At 44.7% G+C, this 20,092-nt stretch overlaps 1 protein-coding gene across 1 annotated transcript in view; it reads left to right on the top strand.

The window, feature by feature from the left end:
- Mms19 (MMS19 nucleotide excision repair protein) overlaps positions 1-20,092 on the top strand; it is a 94,223-nt gene that overhangs the window by 6,945 nt on the left and 67,186 nt on the right. The window contains exons 5-7 of the mRNA XM_075677303.1: positions 5,760-5,904; positions 7,313-7,438; positions 15,195-15,256. Coding sequence (XP_075533418.1) covers positions 5,760-5,904; positions 7,313-7,438; positions 15,195-15,256 — 333 coding nt within the window. The remainder of the gene's footprint in view (positions 1-5,759; positions 5,905-7,312; positions 7,439-15,194; positions 15,257-20,092) is intronic.

Raw genomic sequence — 20,092 nt, 5'->3', positions numbered from 1 at the left:
TCGTGTGAGGGAGCTTAGTGTTGAAATGGATGTCCCAATCCTCAAACACCGCCTAATGCCTCCAGCTAAGCTGCTACCTCCTTGGGAGTGGCAGATGATACAATGCGATATATCTTTCATGCAAGTTACAAAACATGCTCCAGAGATCGAAATCCAAATGCATTTCCGGGAACTCCAATACAAACACTCGTGCATGGAGTTCTACACAGACGCATCGAAGTCACGCGAGGGGGTGTCATATGCAGCCGTCGGCCCATCCTTCTCGGAATCCGATGTACTGCATCCGGAAACAAGCATCTTTACGGCTGAGGCCTACGCACTACTGTAGGCTGTAAAGCATATAAGGAAAACAAAACTAAAAAAATCTGTTATATATACGGACTCCCTAAGCGCTGTGAAGGCTTTGATGTCATTTTGTAAGCACAAAAATCCAATAATCAATGAACTATATTCCGTCCTATGTAAAGCGTATATATGTAACCAGCATGTCATCATATGCTGGGTGCCGGGTCATAGGGGCATCGAAGGTAACATTCTGGTGGACCAGATGGCCACATCAATTGCATCGTATTCTGTTCATCCTACCGCAGCAGTCCCTGTTACAGATCTGAGGCCCTTCTTGCGCAGGAAACTGCGAAACTACTGGCAACGCTTGTGGGACAGGGAAACAAATAATAAGCTGCATGTAATAAAGCCACAATTAGGGTTCTGGCCTTCTGCAATAAAATCACACCGGACAGATGTCCTATTCTGTCGTCTTAGAATAGGACACACATTTGGCACCCATAACTTTTTACTCACCGGAAATGACCCTCCAACCTGTGGCAGATGCGGGGAGAGGCTGACCGTGCTCCACGTCCTCCTGGAGTGTCGGAAAGCCGAATCTGAGAGAAGGAGACATTTTTCCTTAGCATACCGTCTACACATTCCTCTTCATCCTGTAATGTTTCTCGGTCCAGAACCGCTTTTTAATACAAAGACTGTCCTAGGTTTCCTCAGAGATGTTGTCCTACATGTTATTAGTCCCATACATTCGTAGCGCTTCCTCTCTTGAGAGGATGCCGCTGTGGCAGTCATACTGTATAGCACATGCCTCCAGGCCCTTGCGTTTTAAGGGCTCTGGCGAGGCAGTAGTGCTCCAGGTAATTTTACCATCTCACATATCTTTTATAATGCATCATTCTCTCACGATGGATTTTATTGCTCATAGAACATGTCATTCTCATCGACATAATCTTATAACAGATAGATTTTACGCACTCTAGAGTGACTATTTTTAAGGCCCCTTTACAGCCACGTCACATCAACCTCATTGAACTCATAACTACATTGCGAATTCATCAACACAGGCTTGGCGCTCTTTGGCCATACCTGGCCCTTGCGCCAATAAAAACCAAACGTTCATTCATTCATTCATTGTGCAGATGCCCTATTCATTCTCCTTCAGTTGCAACATGCCACGGGATAGAAATTTATGCGAGGCTGTGAATGAATGTTGAGATTCTCTTGCAGTGACGATGCCATTGATGGCCCACTCCTGCAGTTACTGTAGCCGGCTGTCTGCCAGGATTTCACCATTGCCTCATTGACAGCTGCTTGCTATCTTATTAATTGTGCTTTTAATCTCCTAATTTTTCACAGTGATGTGGCCGCACATGTCGTAAGCGCAAGGGAATATGCTATAAACGGCTTATGTGGTTTATAATAAGTAAATTTCCTTGTAACAACTTACTGCTGCATTACTTGTGTAAGTTATGTGAAATAATAAAAAAGAAAAGATAAGACATCTAGATACCTAAAGAGATGAAGCATATCTATAATTGCAGTCAACTTGTGCCACATTGACATTTCATTGATCAAACTTTTGTTTGCTGTATAGCCACATTGCTAGTCAGTTTTTCTTTTTTTTGCTTTAAACGTCAACGTGTACACACCCTTAAAGGGACACTAAAGGCATATACTAAGTCAAGCTAAAGTGATAGATTAGTGCTCGAGAATCTCTAAGGCATCAATATTATCGTGTAGAGAGCCTTAATAATCAAGGTAAATGCAGGACATGATTACTGGGACATTCAAACACTTGCCCGATGACGAAAGCACTACTCAGTTAAATTTTGTCACTAGTACTCAACTACTTCCTTGCAAAAGAACATCCTCGTATTGTATTATTAGATGAAATAAAATGCTACTTGACCAGTTCAATTTCATATTTAGAAAAAAAGAACTCATTGAAATTGCCGTTGACAACGACGCGGGCGGTCGAAAGGTTTCATTTTCACTCGACTCTGCACCGCCCACGCTTTCGCATTTCAGTACTTTCTGATCGTGTAGTGCTGCGCTGGTTTTGCTGGCTCATAAAACTCGCATAAACAACAAGTAGCAGAGAATTCAACTTCCATGTGATGTCATGGCATGCCCGAATGCTCTACACCACGTGACCAAAAAGCAGCTGCAGCGGTGAATCCGCCGCTCTGTCTTGGCTTGGTGATGGTGTACGCAACGTCACCACTCCCGCGGTTGGGTGGCAGAAGATTTGAATTTTGAAAAAGGTATTCGGACCCTTCAGACACAATTTTCTTGCAAACTAGGTCTTTTCTTGGCACGAAACAAGCATTGCGAGGTTTCTGGAAAGCTATTTAAACAGTCCATGTCGACTTAGTATTTGCTTTCAGTGTCCCTTTATTGAATATATGACAGCATCAACAAAGGTTATAAAATCTATTGTTTAAGAAAAAATTTTGGGGGAAAAAAAAGCATGGCACACCATCTCAATGAAGAAATTGTTCTTTCAGCACTTCGTTCAACTAATATGTTTTTGTCGAGACGTTAATTTTTAATAGATATGGTATATAAAATCTGAACTATGCATGTGCATCATGAAAATAGACTGTAATATAAAAGTATCAGGGCGTCTACCAACCGGGAAAACCGGGAATTCTCAAGGAGTTTGAGTAGTCTGGAAAAACTCAGGGAAAACTCAGGGAATTTGTGCTTCTATCAGGGAAAATTAGCTGTAATTTTATTGAAAGGGTCGAAATTCGCAGTAATGCTGGCTCGCGTAACAGACAGGAATTGTAATTTATCGTCCTTGACGCCCTGTTGTCGGCTGGAGGAGTTACCAGTGTACAGTCAAAGTCCGACTTTCCGGAGTCTCAATAATTTGGACGGCTTTGCGGCACCACCACGTACCCCCTAGAGTCAATGTATCAAAACGTCGGAAATTTCGGACGCAAGAACTCTTCGCCGTCTGATTTTCCGGTCGTTTTACCATGACCGCATGTCCAAAATGGCATTAGTCAAAGCCACCACTTCTGCCATTTTGATTACCTCGCCGCCTCGAACCGGCGCTCTCGCACGCAGATCCGCTGGCAGCTGTAGCCATCACTGCGGCAACGCTAGGCCTAGCTGCTTCGACGATCGCTATGAAGCTTCTTGCCGTTGGGTGTCTTGTTTTTTATTGAAAGAATTCGCTGCTGTCAGCAATAGCCCGGACTCTGCCTTTGTGGTCCTTGCGATTGGCTTAGAAGCTTCGTAAGCACGGGGCGTTTTATAATGCCGGTTTCCGAAAGTCGGCTTCGCCTCTCTACAGAAATCTTGCTTGGTGAAGCTCACGAAAAAGTATTGCAGTGAAGCATAACAAGTGTGGGAAGGGGCTTTTGCCATGGGAAACGGCATGTATTCCTTAATTATACACTTGTGCACCCGGTATTTCCTGTCACAGTACGAGCACCGATATGTCTAATATGTGTACCGACAGGCCTTCAGAGCATTTTAGAATGTGCCTGTTGCATTTGAGCCCTTAACGGCAGTAAATGACATGCATTTATTTTTTCCAACTGGCCGATTTTTCGGACGTTTTCGCGGCCCCTAGGGAGTTCGAAAAATTGGACGTGGACTGTGCACCTGACCAAGAAGGTGCTTCGAATGGTCCGTGGGGCGAACGAATGGTGGAAGGAGGACAAGAACAGAAAGGACCTACACATTGAGGAATGAACGGGAAAGGAAGCGCTGCTGCTGTTTTGAAGAAGCTTGAGCTCAACAAAGCAAAGTGTTGGCTGATGCCGAGATGCAGGTGTCCCTCATCCAAACCAAAATAAACTCTTTAACGCAGTGAAACAAAACACTGAGGCGTCGTGCGCGGGCTGAGAGTATGTCAGGACAGTTGAGGTTGACTTACGAGCTGTTGAGAGGGAATCTCAATTGTGACAACGTTCGTGCCTCATACCAGTGAGCTTGCTATCAGTTGATAGAAATAGCTCATATTCGAAAATATTTGCTTCCATATGCATCTCCTTTTTATTCGTATTTGAGAATGTCCAACTTGATTTGCATTTTTATTCGAAGACTTTATTTGCTGTGCATTTTGCTAATACCTCCCTTCTATTCTCTTTTTGAATAACATAAACACTACTGCTTAGTATTCAAATTCGACTAAGTTGGTTTTTAAAAAAATTTTTTTCATATGCTTACTAGAAAGCGACAGCATTGGGCGATATGGTTTCAGCCCGTCTCGACATAAAACATAGTTCCGCGTCACTCAGGGAATTTTGCAAAGGCACTCAGGGAAAACCTGGAAAACTCAGGGAATTTGAAAATGTCAACTTGGTAGACACCCTGAGTATGCTTGGTGGTAGCTAAAACTAGTAATAGTGGGGTTTACAGTGAGGCATTGTAACCACTACCCTACAGCCGCACAAGTGAAAATGAAGAGAAAACTGTTTCAGCATTCCAATGTCTATTCAGAAAAATGTGTTTAATGGGCCAAGTTAAACTTGATGTTGAATAACTTCCTTTGTATTCAAAATTAAGCCTCTAATGAACTATTGACTGAACAGAATATTTGAGCATGGCTTATGATGGGCATGGTGCTGTCACTAGTGAATGTGTCTAGAGTAGAGCTTCATAGGAATTGCTTCTTGGCCTTGTTGGTATTGGGTGATAGACACATGAGTAGCTGAAAAGACGAACACAAAAAGGAAGACACATAGGCGATGGCTGCCTATGCCATCATCAACCCGTTTTCTTTATTGTGTATCTTTTTTGTGGCAAATATGCTGCTCAGTAGAGCAGAGCTGTTGGGGTTGTAAGGAAATCCACCAGGTCCTACTAGTGTGTTTTCTCACTGGAAACCTTGGTATATATAAAGTGCCTGGATCAGCTTTAGATATACAGTGAGGCATTTGTGCATACTGCCATTGGTGTGCATATACTTCAAGAAAAACATGGAAGGATTTGACATGTCATATGAGATTGAAGCACATGGGCTTGAAGAATGTAGATTGTTTCAGGTGAAAGGTGCAATATGCTCTATTGGAAGAATGGAATGAGAAGGATAATGTTAGAATAAGAAATTAATCGGAGATGACGATGCAAGCAAAAATAAAAAAAAATTATTGCTAGATTGCTGTGAGAAAGTACTTTTAGAAGGCTTTCTATGCCCCTCCATGGTGCATTTGTGCAAGTTGTTATGCTTGCACAAATAACTTTGAGTCCGATAATGGTTATCTGCACTAAATTGCTGTTTGCATCAAATCGATGCACAGCAGCAATAATTGTTGTCCAAAAAGCAGTGTGCCTAATGCAGAAAAAAGAATTGTGCATGTAGCTTTAGTTGTATGTTTCAACTTAATATCAAAAAGCTACATGCATTCCTATAGATTTGTATTTGTAAGTGATCAAAAGATGAGTTGCTGCTGTATAGAACACATATGTTATGACTGTTTCCTTTTGAAGAGGGTTTAACCTTATGTTTTTTACAGGTTAACCAAGACGAGGTGGATGATACCGAAATTGAGAAGTTACTTCAGGCCATCCTCTATGATGTACAAATGCCTGGGCTTCTCCAGGCTGAACGCTACCTCGTCTACAGGATGCTAGCTTATATGCTGCTTAATTATACATCAGGTGGGTAGGCTAGTAAAAGCCTTCTCTTGCTGTGGCTAGGATACTTGGCTCTCTCTCCTCTTGCTGTTGACATTTCTGTTTGTCTAAGTAATAAGGAGTGTTCAGTTCTGTATGGCTCGAAAACAAGCACTACTACTTGGGAAAGCTATATCAAAATGTTATGCAATTGGTAGCACTTGTACAAGTTATAGTAGTAGTAAAGACACAAATTTTCACCACCGCTGTAGGAATGCAGACCTATGCAACTGAAGAGAAATTGGAAGATGTTTGACAGACGCAACAGCATGTATGGCCTGCTTCAGATGTGCCATGTTTATAAATTAATAAAAGCACTTCATACAAAATGATAGAGTGGAAATTTGGGCTAGTTGGTTATTCATGATCATCTAATAACGGCATGTAAAACGATTAGGGACAAACATAAAAGCACCCACAGGGTTGTCTGAACAGACCAATCAAACGCTCTCCTTGTTTATAGGAGGTCACTTTTATTTGCTTTAAAAACGAATTACATTGCCTACACTGGTTGGCTTGTCTTATCTAAATGGCTGACAAGAGGCTAGGGGCTTGCTCAAGTGCAGAGGGATTTTGACAGGGCCGAGCCAGTGCACTGAAAATTGGTAACTGGATGAAGGTGGTAGTGCCAGCGTTTGATTGGTCCGCTTTCCCTTGCTTAGCTTGAGGTGGCTGGTCGAAAATTCCAGCGGCATGCAACGGAAGGTTAAGAATGCCGCTAAAATGGATCCTCAGCAAATAATGACGTCGTAAACGTGCTGAACGTGCTCGAAAACATTACACGGCCACGCAAAAAGTTTTATTGTACACAAATATAGCCATGCTGTCCGGCCGGTGTGAATAGCCAGTGCCTGAGCGATTGGCGGCAGCTATCTTTTTTTCTTTTCGAAACGGGGCACCCTGCAGCTATTCAGAAAAAAAAAAGCAGTTTTGTTCTGCATATTAATGCATCTTTAACACGTACAAGTTACTTTGACGCGGTGAGTTTTTGCGGTTTTGTGACGTCGTGTGACAGGCAGGTGAAGTGGGTGCAACCCGAAAGCATTTGAACAATAGCCGAGGGCTGATGGCAGAAAGGTGTCGAATGAGAAATAACCATTTTTCTTTTGTTCGGTCCAATCTTCAGTGTGTATGTGTCATATCAGATGGAGAGCTATCGCGGTTTTCGTGACATTGCGTGACAGACGGGCGGGGTGGAGGAGTTCAAAAAAGTTTTTGACCAATCGCCGAGGGCTGATTGCAAAATTGGAATTGAAAAGTTTGGAATAGCTTGACGTTATAGCGGCTCAGGTCCTGTGCACTCGGGCGGAGGGTACCAGTGCAGCATGTAGTGTCCATGCAAATTGGACAATGCAAGGGATATGCATGTTCTCTGCTTTCTTTTCTTTTTCAGCTCTGCATAACATGGGTAGCAAGTTTGTGCATGGTTGCATTCAAGCAATTGAAGGCGAACGGGACCCACGGTGTCTCTTGCAAGTTTTTGCCATAATCCCTATGATTTGCAACAACTTTATTTTAGGTGCGTCTTTGTTTTGCAGTGCTTTAGTGCTATGATGTAGAATGGAAAGCTTGGTAAGCTTCTGAGCAGCATGTTCATAACATGCTGCTTATAACTGCTGCTACATACTTAAAATGAAACATGTTAGAGTAAGATAGATGGTGAGTGCTGTCTTGGTTTAACAAGCTGGCTTGACATGTTATTGTGAAGGGTCATCTCTGTGCACCAAACAAGTGTTTGTGCACCCTGGACCCAGAATGATCCTGACTGCACACATACACGAATGTTCATTGCCAAGAAAGGCTGGCTTGCTTTTATTATTGTAATTTTTTTTTGGTACAGGATGTGCATGCGGTCTTCTTATGACTCATGCATGCTTCTCACTTGTCACAACTGTTGTCCTCTGCTTCACCTGGCAGTCTGTGCTTTGTTGGACTCAGTCGTTATCTGCACAATAAGCAGCATACTCTAGCTTTGAGTGGCTGTGTATTGCGCCATATCATTGCCAAAACTTCTTAGTCTCTTTTTGTGACTATACAGTAACAGAAAATGGCAGCAGAGGTTGACTAAAATATTAACTTATTGGGTTTTGCGTTTTAAATCTATCCCTGGACTCCATGGGACGCTCCAGACCAATTTTCAACATGTGGCATGCACCGTTTTGGCATGTTGGTGTTTTTGAATTTCCGCATACGTCAAAATGGGGTGGTAGTAGCTGGGAATTGAACCAGTGGCACCATGCCCAGTGGAGTGGGAAACTTAAACATGTTTCATCCCGGTTTTCATTCCAGCTCTGAGAAAAATGGTTAATTTCTGATTCAACTCCAGAGCAAAAAAATGGTTCAAACTGGTGCCAACTGGTTTACATTCTTTTGCATAGCCTAAGAATAATTACAAGAAAACAGCATAAAATTATTTTGTAGAAAAGCTGGGCACTGCTCTTGAGCTGCACGGAAAAGACTGAAAAAAAAAGAAGTGGTTACATGTGCGGTGCTTTTTTCCACAAGTTGATAAACGCATTATGGAAGCATACCTCAAAAGCAATGTGTCACAAAAGCCAAACATCATTTATATCACACCTACTTCAGTTAACATCATTTATATCACACCTACTTCAGTGTGATACCAGTGTGATCAAAAGCACCCATTTAGCTAGGAAGTGCTTCTTAATTTCAGTAATTATATAGGTCTCCCACTACAAGAAATTTATTTGATGGTCAGAAATTTCGAATGCTAAAAATTCAATTACATTTTCAGGTTTAACATCCTGAAACTATACAGAGGGTTATAAGAAATGCCATAGTGGGGAGCTTCAGGATAATTGTAACTGCTTGGGGCTCTTTAATGTGCACCTTAAGTCTAAGTACACAAGTATTCTTGCATTTTGCCCTCGTTGAAATGCGGCTGCCACGATTTTCAAATATTCGTGAAGGTATTACAGTCGAACCCGCATATTTCGAATTATTGGCTATATCGAACACACAGATTACCCCCTTGAAAATACTATGTAAAAGTATAGGACAATTGCGTAGTATATCGAATTCCATTTTCGTCGGACATTCGATATATCGAACGCTGCGCCGCGCCGCGCCCCTGGAAGGGGCACTTTTCCCAAAGACATTCGTGTCCGGTCATCAGGGGAAAACATTTCCGCAGAGTCAGTCAGCAGGCTCCTCCTCTGCACATGCGCGGCCGTCGCCTAGCGACGGAGACGCAGAGCCTTTCCCCCGTTCTTGCGCCCCACCGGCACGAGCTCTCTCGCTCCTCCTCTACCGCCGGTGTGTGCATTGGGCAAGGGCATTGGAGCTCAGCGAAGAGAGTGCGCAGCATGGAGACGCGGCGACGTTTCCAAGCCAAGCTTTCTGGGAAAAGGGAGAGAGAGAGAGTGAGGGGTCGGCACGGTCGCTCGTGGGCCAGGGGAGACAAGAGAGCCAGAGAGGGCTCAAAAAACGAACACAGCGCCTTCGACGGCATATTCCGCCGATCTTTTTCCCCGCTCTCTTCTTTCTTTTCCCTTTGTCGTTCCTTCGCAGCCCCGTTGACTGCCGCTCGAACAGGCTTCGCTCGGACTGCTCCATTTGCGCATCGCGCATTCTGTTGTGCGTACCTCTGTTTCAACGTGCCGTGTGTAGCGTGTGTGATTGCGGTCATCCGCAGACATAAAAAAGAGGAAGAATCTGGACTTTGCAAGAAAGCTTGAAGTAATCCGGCATGTCGAGAATGGAGAAAAGAAGTCCTCCGTGGCAGACGCATTCGGCATTCCGAGGAGTACTTTAAGTACGTTGTTAAAAAACATGCAGGACATCAAGCTTAAAGCAGGTGAGGAAAGTCGCTCGGGAGCGTGTCATGTGCGCCCTGCTGCTTTTGACAAAGTAGAGAAGGCACTCTATATGTGGTTTCTTGAAATCCGAGCGAAAAATATTCCCATGGATGGCCTGATGTTAATCGAAAAGGCCAAATGGTTTGCTACGGCTCTTGGCGAAGAGAACTTTTGCAGTGGCACTGGATGGCTGCAACAGTTTAAAAACCGCCACAGCATTGTAGGAAAGGCCATTTCAGGCGAAAGTGGGGCTGTCAGCAGCCAGGAGATGCAGCAGTGGCTTTCTGAGGAGTGGCTGAAGATCACTGAGAAGTTTTCGCCTGCAGAAATCTTCAATGCAGACAAAACTGGTCTCTTTTGGCAAATGTTGCCGAATAAGACACTCGCTCTTCGTGGAACCTTATGCCACGGCGGTAAAATGAACAAAGTGCGTGTGTCGGTGCTGCTTGCAGCCAACATGGACGGCCCGTGCAAGCTACGGCCATTCGTGATCGGGAAGAGCAAGTCACCGTGCTGCTTCAAGAACTGTAAACAGCTTCCCGTCCGCTACGGCTGTAATAGGAAGGCCTGGATGACACGTCAACTTTTTGTTGAATGGCTGCAGGCTTGGGACACTGAGTTGGGCAAGTCGGGCTGCCGAGTTTGCCTTCTGGTAGACAATTGTTCGGCCCATCAAACGACTTGCAAGCTGCAGCACATCGAATTGAAGTTTCTCCCGCCAAACACCACAGCGAGACTGCAGCCCCTCGACAAGGGTATCATAAAGGCATTCAAGGTAGGCTATCGGAAGTGACTTATTCAACGGCTCCTTATAAACCTCCGCATGGGAACCGATCTCAAGATTGACCAGCTCGGCGCGATCCAGATGATCACCGTCGCTTGGGGCGACGTGAAGCAGGCCACAGTAGCCAACTGTTTTTGCAAGGCAGGCCTTGAAGTGGCCGGAGATGAATGTCCGGAAGTTTTAGATGACGATGAGTGCTTGGAGGACGCGTTCCGCGACTTGTCCAATTTTCCCTGCGCCATCCCGTCTGAAGTTACTGTTGATGACTTCATTAACGCTGACAACGAAGTTCAAGCGGTAGCCGACCTCGCTGATGAGGACATTGTGGCCGGAATAGCTGGCGTTCAAGACGGCGATTCCAGCGACGACGAGGGCTACTGTGTTTTCGAAGAAACGCGTCCATGCACAGCCACTGAACTGGCGTCAGCATTCAGCCTGATTCGGCGCTGTTGCAGCGAAATGGAAGGCACTGGGCTCTCGCACCTGGACAATCTCGAGAAGATTGAGACTAGTGTTTTAAACTTCATTTCCCAGACGAAAAAGCAGCCCAAAATTAGTGATTTTTTTTCCGTGAAATAAAGCGCTTTCATATTGTGTGCACATGCTATGTGATTCGCGGCTGTTCCAATCGGTAAGCCACAATTTTTCATGATCGTGAGTGCTTTTTTGGCCTATATCTGTATATTGAATTTTCGCTATATCGAACTATTTTTCGATCCCTGTTGAATTCGATATATCCGGGTTCGACTGTATTGACATGCTTGCCTCCGAACGAATTGGGTTGAAAACAGCAATAATGGTGTTGGCACTACTAAAATTATAACAAGCCCAGTGAATTTACAATGTTGGCATTTCTAAAATGATAGCAAGCCTGTGTGCACTCTCAAATGAGGTGGCGTGGTTGAGCCACAAGTGTAAGCAATGCATGAATGAAACTCGCTAAAGATGGTGGCTAACCTTTACAAAAATACCATTTTATTTTTTCATTCCAGAATGAAAAAAAAATGGTGTAACAATACCAGTTGTTACATCATTGAAAAGATGAAACTTTGCTCTGTTTTTATTCATAATGGCCATCTTTTTCTACACATTTTTGTAGACGGTCTTCCATCCCAATGTCATAGAACTCCGCTGCCAACCCATTGAGGAAACGTTTCACCTCTTCTTTGACGTCCTCGTCGCTCCAGAAGCGTTGGCCACTCAAATGTTCCTTTAACTTGGGGAACAAGTGATAATCACTAAGCACGAGATCTGGACTGTACGGTCGGTGGGGCATGATAGTCCACCCAAAGTTTGTCAAAAGTTCCTGGGTTTGACGGGACGTGAGGTCGGGCGTTGTCGTGAAGCAGCGTTACACTGGCTGCCAGTGATCCTTCCTGGCGGTTCTGGATAACTTGCCTGTTTTCTTAGTGTTGCACAATAACTGTCTGAGTTGATTGTTGTCCCACGTTCCATGAAATCGATCAGCAGTATCTCCTTACGATTCCAAAAAACACTGGCCATGACTTTAGCGCCAGCAGGAGGAGTTTGTACTTCTTTGCAACTGGTGACTCTGGGTGATGCCACTGTTAGGATTTTTGTTTCATTTCGGGAGTGAAATGGAACACCCACATTTTGTCTCCCATAACAATGGAGTCCAACAATCCTTCCTTATCTTCTTGACACTTTTGAAGAAACTGGTGAGCACAGTCAAGGCATTTCTCCTTGTGGTCTGATGTCAATAGCCACTTGGTACCCATCGAGCACAACACTTGTGACACCCTGATTTTTCAGTCAAAGCTCTTTCCACAGTACCGTAAGAACTCTCAGGAATCTGAGCAACACGTTCACGGGCGGTGATCCTCCTGTTTCGAAGCACTTCGCGTTGGACCATATCGATAACCGTCTCTGAAACTGACGGTCTTCCACTCCGTTCTTCATCATGTACTTCCTTCCGACCAGCATTAAACTCCCTGCACCACTTTCGAATGTGTTGAACGGACATACATTTGTCGCCATACACCTCTGTCAACTGACAATGAATATCCACGGGTGGAGTCCCTTTGGCGTGCAAAAAGCGAATTGCGGAACAAATCTCCCACTTGGCGGGATCAACAATGGGAACCTCCATATCAGACGGCTGCTGAGCCAAGAATGAGCAGCGCAGTGAAGCGCGGCCGGGGGGGGAATCGAGAGTAGGGGGACAGCCGCGCGCAGCAGTGTTGCCGGATTTCGCCTCGCACCTTCCCATGTGGCTGGAGCTCTTTGGGAACCTTATTTCTGTTTCAACCCTCGTATAATGAAGCAAATAACAAAATTTCTTTGCCAATATCAGCTTGTAATAAATATTAGTTATAATTAAGGTGTTTTCGATTTGGATGTGGCTTTGTTATAGTGAGGTTCAACTTTATATTGATAATTGAGATTGAACACATTGGCTGTTAAATGTGTGGCACAATAATTCACCAGCCATTTGCATTCCAACAAAAATTAAGTGTTCCGGGTGTTATCGCTGAAGAAAATGCTAGTAGACCAGCAACAAGTGTATCAAGTACTGCCAGCAACGACACTCATGCTAGCTAGCCGGTTTGACGGCAACTTTTTTGTTTCATAGCTGATGGCATCAGAAGTGTGTACACTAGGTCTGTGCTTGAGTCTGTGTTGCTATCATTCTGTTATTTTGTTTTCTGTAGTTATTGATAGCTTGCACACTGTTAAATGCAAACTGTGAGTAGAAGGGCAGAGGAAGTGAAGTGGATGCAAAGTTATAAAGCTGTGATAAAGTGAGGCAGAGAAATCAAGCTAAATGAAGACTATGCCTCTGAAGGCCAGCATGTCTTTTAGACAGGGAAGCGAATGCATTGCTGGATGCTTGAGCCAGCAGTCCCATCTGTCTTACTGTGTGGAAAAGAACTGCAGCAGTGGTACTGGCAGGCAACTAAGCATCACTTACTGTAGCACCAGTACTAATTGACAACTAATCATTATATGTAAGTGTATGGAAATACTATACAAGGTACCCCAGCCAGAGGAAGGCAGCGATATGAGAGTGCACACTTCTTATTGAACCTTGTTATAATGAAGTCACATCCAACTTGAAAAAACACCTTTGTTGTATTTGACATTTGTTGTAAGCATACATTTGTTGCACATTGATTTCAGTGAGAGACATTTTAGATTTACTTTGTTATATCCAATAATTTGTTATACCCATGTTGATTAAATTGAGGTTCAACTGTATTAACAAACAGACACAGGCTGACAGACAGATGGGAATGGATGGTCTCTCATCATCATGTGTTTAAGCGAGAATGAGGGGCCCCTTGGAGGCCTAGGAAGATGTATGAGGGAGGCAAGCAGTGGGCAGTGGTGTGGTCGAGAGCAACGTAGGATGTTGCAGGCTGAACTCATCTGGTTTTCCCAAGCATCATCAAAGAGGTTCAGCAGTCAGATAGTTTGTTAGAAGAGTGGCTTACTTGAGCCTGCTGTATGTCATAGCACTTGCTCTTCTTAGGTGACTCTTTGTTGTTTAAGGAAACACCAAATTTTTAGCTTGAATTATGCATTGGATGTTAAACCATACAGGTTCCACAGCAAGCCATCATAACGTAAGCACATTAGGTGTGGCAGAAAACTTGTATTCTAAATTTTTTAGTGCTGCAACTGAATTGTACATCAGTCTGGCAACACTTATGGGTGACAAAATAAAGTGAATTCTGGGTGGCCAATATGCACTGTATACGTGTGGATTTGTTTTCACGTGTGCAACTCGGTGATAGACTAGAGGTAGTTTCTGAAGGCATTCCCTTGTTTGTGCTGTTGTTATTGTGCTGTTGTTATTGTGCAAGTGAAAGAATTGCGGGCACAATGCAATGGAAATGGATACCAGAGCATGTGAGCAAGGAGAGTAGGGTGCCCAATGCATTCCCTTTGAGCGGAGGTACACATTCAGGCACCTCGGGAGAGTCCAGCACAGTGTGCCCATGCTGGACTCTCCCAACAAACCATTCCAAAATGGCATGGTTTGTTGGTGGGACAGGCTTAGAGGCAATGACGTTAAATTGAAATTTAGGGTTAGAATGGAGTGGTAAAAGCCCAGTTTAGTTGTTCATATAACCATAATGGCCCCTTTATTCTTTTTGTAATGATAAACTGAGAACAGTTTGATGACCATGTCATTGCCCCTTTATTCTGCTCAAGTTCATGCAGCCAGTGCTGCGTTTTCATTTTTATGTTTTTTCATTAACTGTGTAGTGGCCAGTATCACTGTGCCTGTGAAGCATTAGGTGGAATTATCTGTGTATCTTTGTGCATACACTAAACGTAGCCTTCTGCTGGTGTTGTCCTCACTTTTGTGCTGCTTTCACAATTCTTGGTACTATGAAAACTCTATGTCGGTACTGAACTGACTTTCTTGTTCATTTATAAATTCTTTTTGTGACACTATTGAATGACTGTAGTGTTAGCTATAAATAGCATGTTTTATTCCAGCCAGTGTTTGCACTTTAATGACTGTAGCTGCTTCATTCCTTTCTTGAAGCCAGCAGTACAGTTTGGCAACTCTTGCTTTTCTATGTTGCGCATTTGCTCCCTCGTATTATCAAAAGTTTACTTGAAAGCATGAAACTTGGAAGTAGGTTTTAAAACAAACCAACTGTAGCTGTGTTTGAAATTGTGAATGCTTTCTTTTCCAGGAGAACTAGAAGAATCGCTGTTTGAAGTGTGTGCATGCTATTTTCCTATCGACTTCAATCCCGTAAGTTCTACTTTCTACATCTATCATCTTTAAGTTGTTAATCTTTTGCCTTGGCAGAAAGTGATGTCATGAAGTTGTTGGCTTTGGAGCATTCCTAATTTACGTTATTATGAAGGGCAGTATTAAGAGCTTATACAATGTTTTGCGATTGTCATTTCATGACAACAGTTAGAGATTTTCTAGAACGCAGCTCTTAGGCGACAGTTCCTGCTGTGAGCGTTGGCGTCATACCTTGTAACCGAGCGAACAAGCACAGTGAAAGATGAGAGTGAACGCGGAACCCATGAGGCGGAAAGCGGAGGAGGAGGGTATGGCGAAAGCATGAGAAGAAAAGCATAGTGCTGTGTGGCACGGACTATGGCAACGATGACTATTAGATGGCGCCAGAGTAGTCATTAGGGTGCCTCAATGCGCTCGCTTGCCTTTGCTCCCTTCGCGGGGGGTGCGCGCATTCAGGCACTCTACCCATCGTCTGTTCACCAAAGTGCTGCATTAGTGGAGGTCTGTCTGCGGTGGCTACTGGGAATCATGGCCACACGTCACCCACACGCTGCCTCTCACGATCTCCCAATTAGCGAATCAGTCGTGTCACACTTCATTTCGTTTAGACTGTGCCGCATCAGACAGATTGTTCGCGCCTTCCAATATATTGCGAAACGAAAACACGTTTAGAGCTGCGCTCAAATTTTACATTAGGGAGTATCGTAATTGTTGGTGGATTTTTTGTACTTGTACTTTTTTACTTTGCACTTCCAGTACAGACATGCATTTCCATTGGAAGCAGGCACAGGTACCTCTGCAGACTATTCAGTCATCTCATTTTTGCCAAATGTAGACAATGGCCCTTGGTGCCAACTTTGTCCAGTGTTAAGCTTAGTGATGGCAATCGCCCAGTTTTCCTGGAATAGATTAAAATGTGTCATCATCTATGGCAACACCAAATTAAAAATGTGGAACACTGTGCAGACTGCCATGGCGTTTTTTAAAATAGAAATCAAATGCAATGCACTAACAGATAACAGAAGGGTGCTATGTCATTGCCCACATTCCAACAGCTGGCACAGCTAGAGATTGCTCAGTGTTGTTTAGCTGGACATTACTGAAGGTGGTGTATATTTATTTGTTTTGCATGAACCAAGGAAGATCCGATATTAAAAATTGCACAGTACTAAGCCTACCAGCAGATGTGAGCAAAGGAGGCTGTTGGTCTAATGCAGAACAACCAATAAAAAAAAGATCATTTGTGATTTAGTGGCAAATGCGAGAAATGCATTAGGGCATTATGTCACACCTCTTTGAGGTCCCGGATCCATGATTTAAAACTGCATTCACCACATTTCAAAATGTTGCTCAGGAGCTCACCTGACACGTGTCCCGACTCTAGGAATGAAGTGCAACTGACAGTGGTCCGGCGCAGAACGCCGCAAGTAAACAAACGGGAAGAGAAGGGCAAGCAGAAGGATAGAGGAGCAGTGGGTCAGGGAAATAGTTGGTTTTTGGAATGGCTGAGATTTGGGTGTGTCGTGTACTGCTTCGAACCTGTTCAAGGCCTCAGGACTCCCATTACATTTTGGCAGCAGCAGTCATGCTAACCCGCAGCAAGACGTCTCCCAGTACGATGCCCTCGCTCGCATCGGTGCCTCAATTTATGCGGGCACCGTTATCGGGCACTCAACTGGACTAAGCACTTTCCATGAGCGACACCACCACTCGCTGTCAGCCTACACCTGACTTAGCGGCTTTCCTGGCCACTTTTGAAGCACGCCGTGACCAGCAACTGCTCTCCGTTGAGAACTGTTTAGTCCAGCGTATGTCTTCTGTGTAGTGTCGCTTCGCTGACCTCACCACACGTGTTTCAAGCCTCATGTTGCCTGCTTCCACTGATCAAGCTTCACCTGTCTCGGCACCTCAATCTCCCTTTCCGAATTCCATCACACAGCAATGTCAGGGACCCTTCCCTAGTCCACCTACTTTTGGTGGTACCATGTCATGGTCCGCTGTTTGTATGTAGTTCGAGTATGTCGTTGCTCTCCACTACTGGTCATCTCACCACAAAACTCAAATCCTTGTGGCTCAGCTCTTCGTCCTGCTGCCTCTGAACTTCTGGAGTTCCTGCTGGCATCCAACCATTCCAACTACGCAAGTCTCATCTCGGCACTCAAGTCCTACTATGGTAATGCCCATCTTCAGCACTTAAATCTTACAAAATTATGGCATGTGCAGCAGGGCCACTACAGCCTGCAAGAACTCGCTGCTCATCTCGAGCGCCTGTCATGGAAGGCCCTGGCTGGTTGTCCGAACTCCACTGCCAACTTCATTGCTACCAAAGCCTTCATCGAAGCCATTACTGACCTCAATGTTCAACACTTCATCCGCCTTGCCCGCCCGTCTACAGTTCATGCTGCCTTAGCTCTTGTCTTGGAGGCTCACATAGGGGAATGCTCCACAGCAGTGCCCCACCCCCACCCTTTTCCAAGTCAACAAGCATCAGCAGGCCAAGCCAATCGCTCCGACATATACCATTTGCGCTCTCCAACCATGCACTGCTATCAATGCAACGAGATCGGCCATTACACTCGAGACTGTGTCTCTCATACTCCTTCATCAGAAAACTTCACTGTGGGCCACTGAGGAGCAGCACCCTGTGTAAGTCGTCAAGTCCCTCCTATCACTGGGCCCGTTTACAGGTATGCCCACGTTGCAAGTCCAGCTAGGTGAGCCACCGGAAAACGTTGAAGCCCTAGTGGACAAGGTGCAGCTTTTAATTTTATAATGCCAAATTTGTTTTCCATTCAGCGCCATCTGAAGATGGCTATGGTCGCACCGGCCGGCCTCCTCCTAGGTTATAGAACTCATCTACCACCCCTTGGAGAAATCTCGATAACTGCGACTGCTTTCGGAAAAGGTGTAAGTGTCCCATTCATTGTGGTGCAAAACCTCTGCACAACCCGCCGTGGTTGTTTAGTGGCTATGGTGTTGGGCTGCTAAGCATGAGGTCGCGGGATCGAATCCCGGCCATGGCGGCTTCATACCGATGGGGGCGGAATGCAAAAACACCTGTGTACTTAGATTTAGGGGTACGTTAAAGAACCCCAGGTGGTTCAAATTTCCGGAGTCCTCCACTACGGCGTGCCTCATAATCGGATCGTGGTTTTGGCACGTAAAACCCCATATTAAAAAAAAGAAAAAGAAAAGTCTACGTACCCTTAATTTTAGGCTGCAACTAGCGCTCAACACTGGGCGTACGCATGGTCTTTAACTACGTTGGGTGCATAATAGGATTGCACCCTCATGATCCGGCACCTGACCTGGCAGCCATCACAGTCGCGAATAATATGTTGTCCTCGTTCGTGTGCTCTATTTTTAAGTTGGCCAGCCACGTAGCCACAGGAGCTTGCTCCTTTCTGGCACTTTGTCGTTGTGTAAGCATTTCTCTTATTTTCATGTGAGAGTATGCGCCCTCTCAACATGGATATGTGTGCTAATGACTGTGCTTCTATTGAAGGCCCACAAACATGAACATGTTTGCCCACCACCACCACTTTATTTTCCTGTGCTGGCAACATCTATGGTAACTATACCCTTGTTTTCTTCTGCATGGGTACATGTTCGTTGTGACATGGACTCATGCTTAGATGCAGATGTCTTTGTTGACTGCACTACCTGCTTGTGACCGGGCAATGAATTTGCCATCCCACTCTCTTTACTGCGCTCCTCTTCTGCACTTGCTCTCCTGGTGTTCAACCTATCAGACAGACAGCTGCACTTACACTCTGGAACTGTGTTAGCATCTGGCCCTTAAGCCCTGCTCCATCCTCGCAACAGTGCAACACTGTACTTCTCCAGAGAGTGGCGATGACTCCGTCGACTGGAATGCGTTTCATTTTGGCCCAAACCTAACGTCATTCGAGAAGTCCAACATCCAAGCATTGCTGGGGAAATTTCAAAGGTGCTTGGCGTTATCATCGAGCTAACTTGGCTGTACTACTCTTGTTCATCACAAAATCAACACTGGCTCCCATGCACCCGTTCGACACAACCCTTGTTACGTTTCTGCTTCTGAATGTGCTGAAATTACAACTCAAGTGGAAAATATGTTACAGCATGGCATCGTATGTCTCTCATTCATTCCTTGGTCATCCCCATTAGTTGTGCGAAAGAAGGATGGCACTAGGCAATTTTGCGTGGACTATCACTGCCTAAACAAGCATTACAGAGCCGCATATATACCTTCTTCACTGCCTCAACGACACCTTAGATTGGCTTCACGGGGCCAGATTTTTCACTGCACTCAACCTTCTCTTCGGCTACTGGCAGGTCGGGCTTGACAAGAATGATGCGGAGAAGACTGCTTTTATCACACTGGATGGCCTGTATCATTTTAACCACCATTGTTTTAGTTTCTCTAACGCACCTGCAGTGTTCCAAAAACTAATGGACCGGGTCCTTGGACACTTGAAGTGGTCGATGGCATTAGTATATTTGGGTGACATCATCATTTATGCTTCCTCATTTTCCAAACACCAACGGTGTTTGGAGCTTGTCTTGCGCGCTTTAGGTGATGTTGGACTCTGCATAAAGCCTTCAAAGTGTTTTTTTGGCTATTGAGAAGTTACCTACTTGTTTCATGTTGCGAGTGCCCACGCATTAGCCCTGACCCTTGAAAACTACAAGCTTTAGCAAGCATTACAACGGCCATATAAGTTTGACCTTCACTTCCTACTTTTGCCATTTTGTCCCTGGCTTCGCCGCTCGCGCTGCACCCCTCAACGAACTTCTGAAGAAAAATAGGGAGTGGCATTGGGGCCCCAACCAAGAATCAGCCTTCCAGAACAT

This window comes from Dermacentor variabilis, unplaced genomic scaffold (assembly GCF_050947875.1).
Source record: "Dermacentor variabilis isolate Ectoservices unplaced genomic scaffold, ASM5094787v1 scaffold_12, whole genome shotgun sequence".
NCBI lineage: Eukaryota > Metazoa > Arthropoda > Arachnida > Ixodida > Ixodidae > Dermacentor > Dermacentor variabilis.
The sequence above is the reverse complement of the archived record's forward strand: the minus strand, read 5'-3'. Positions and strand labels throughout refer to the sequence as shown.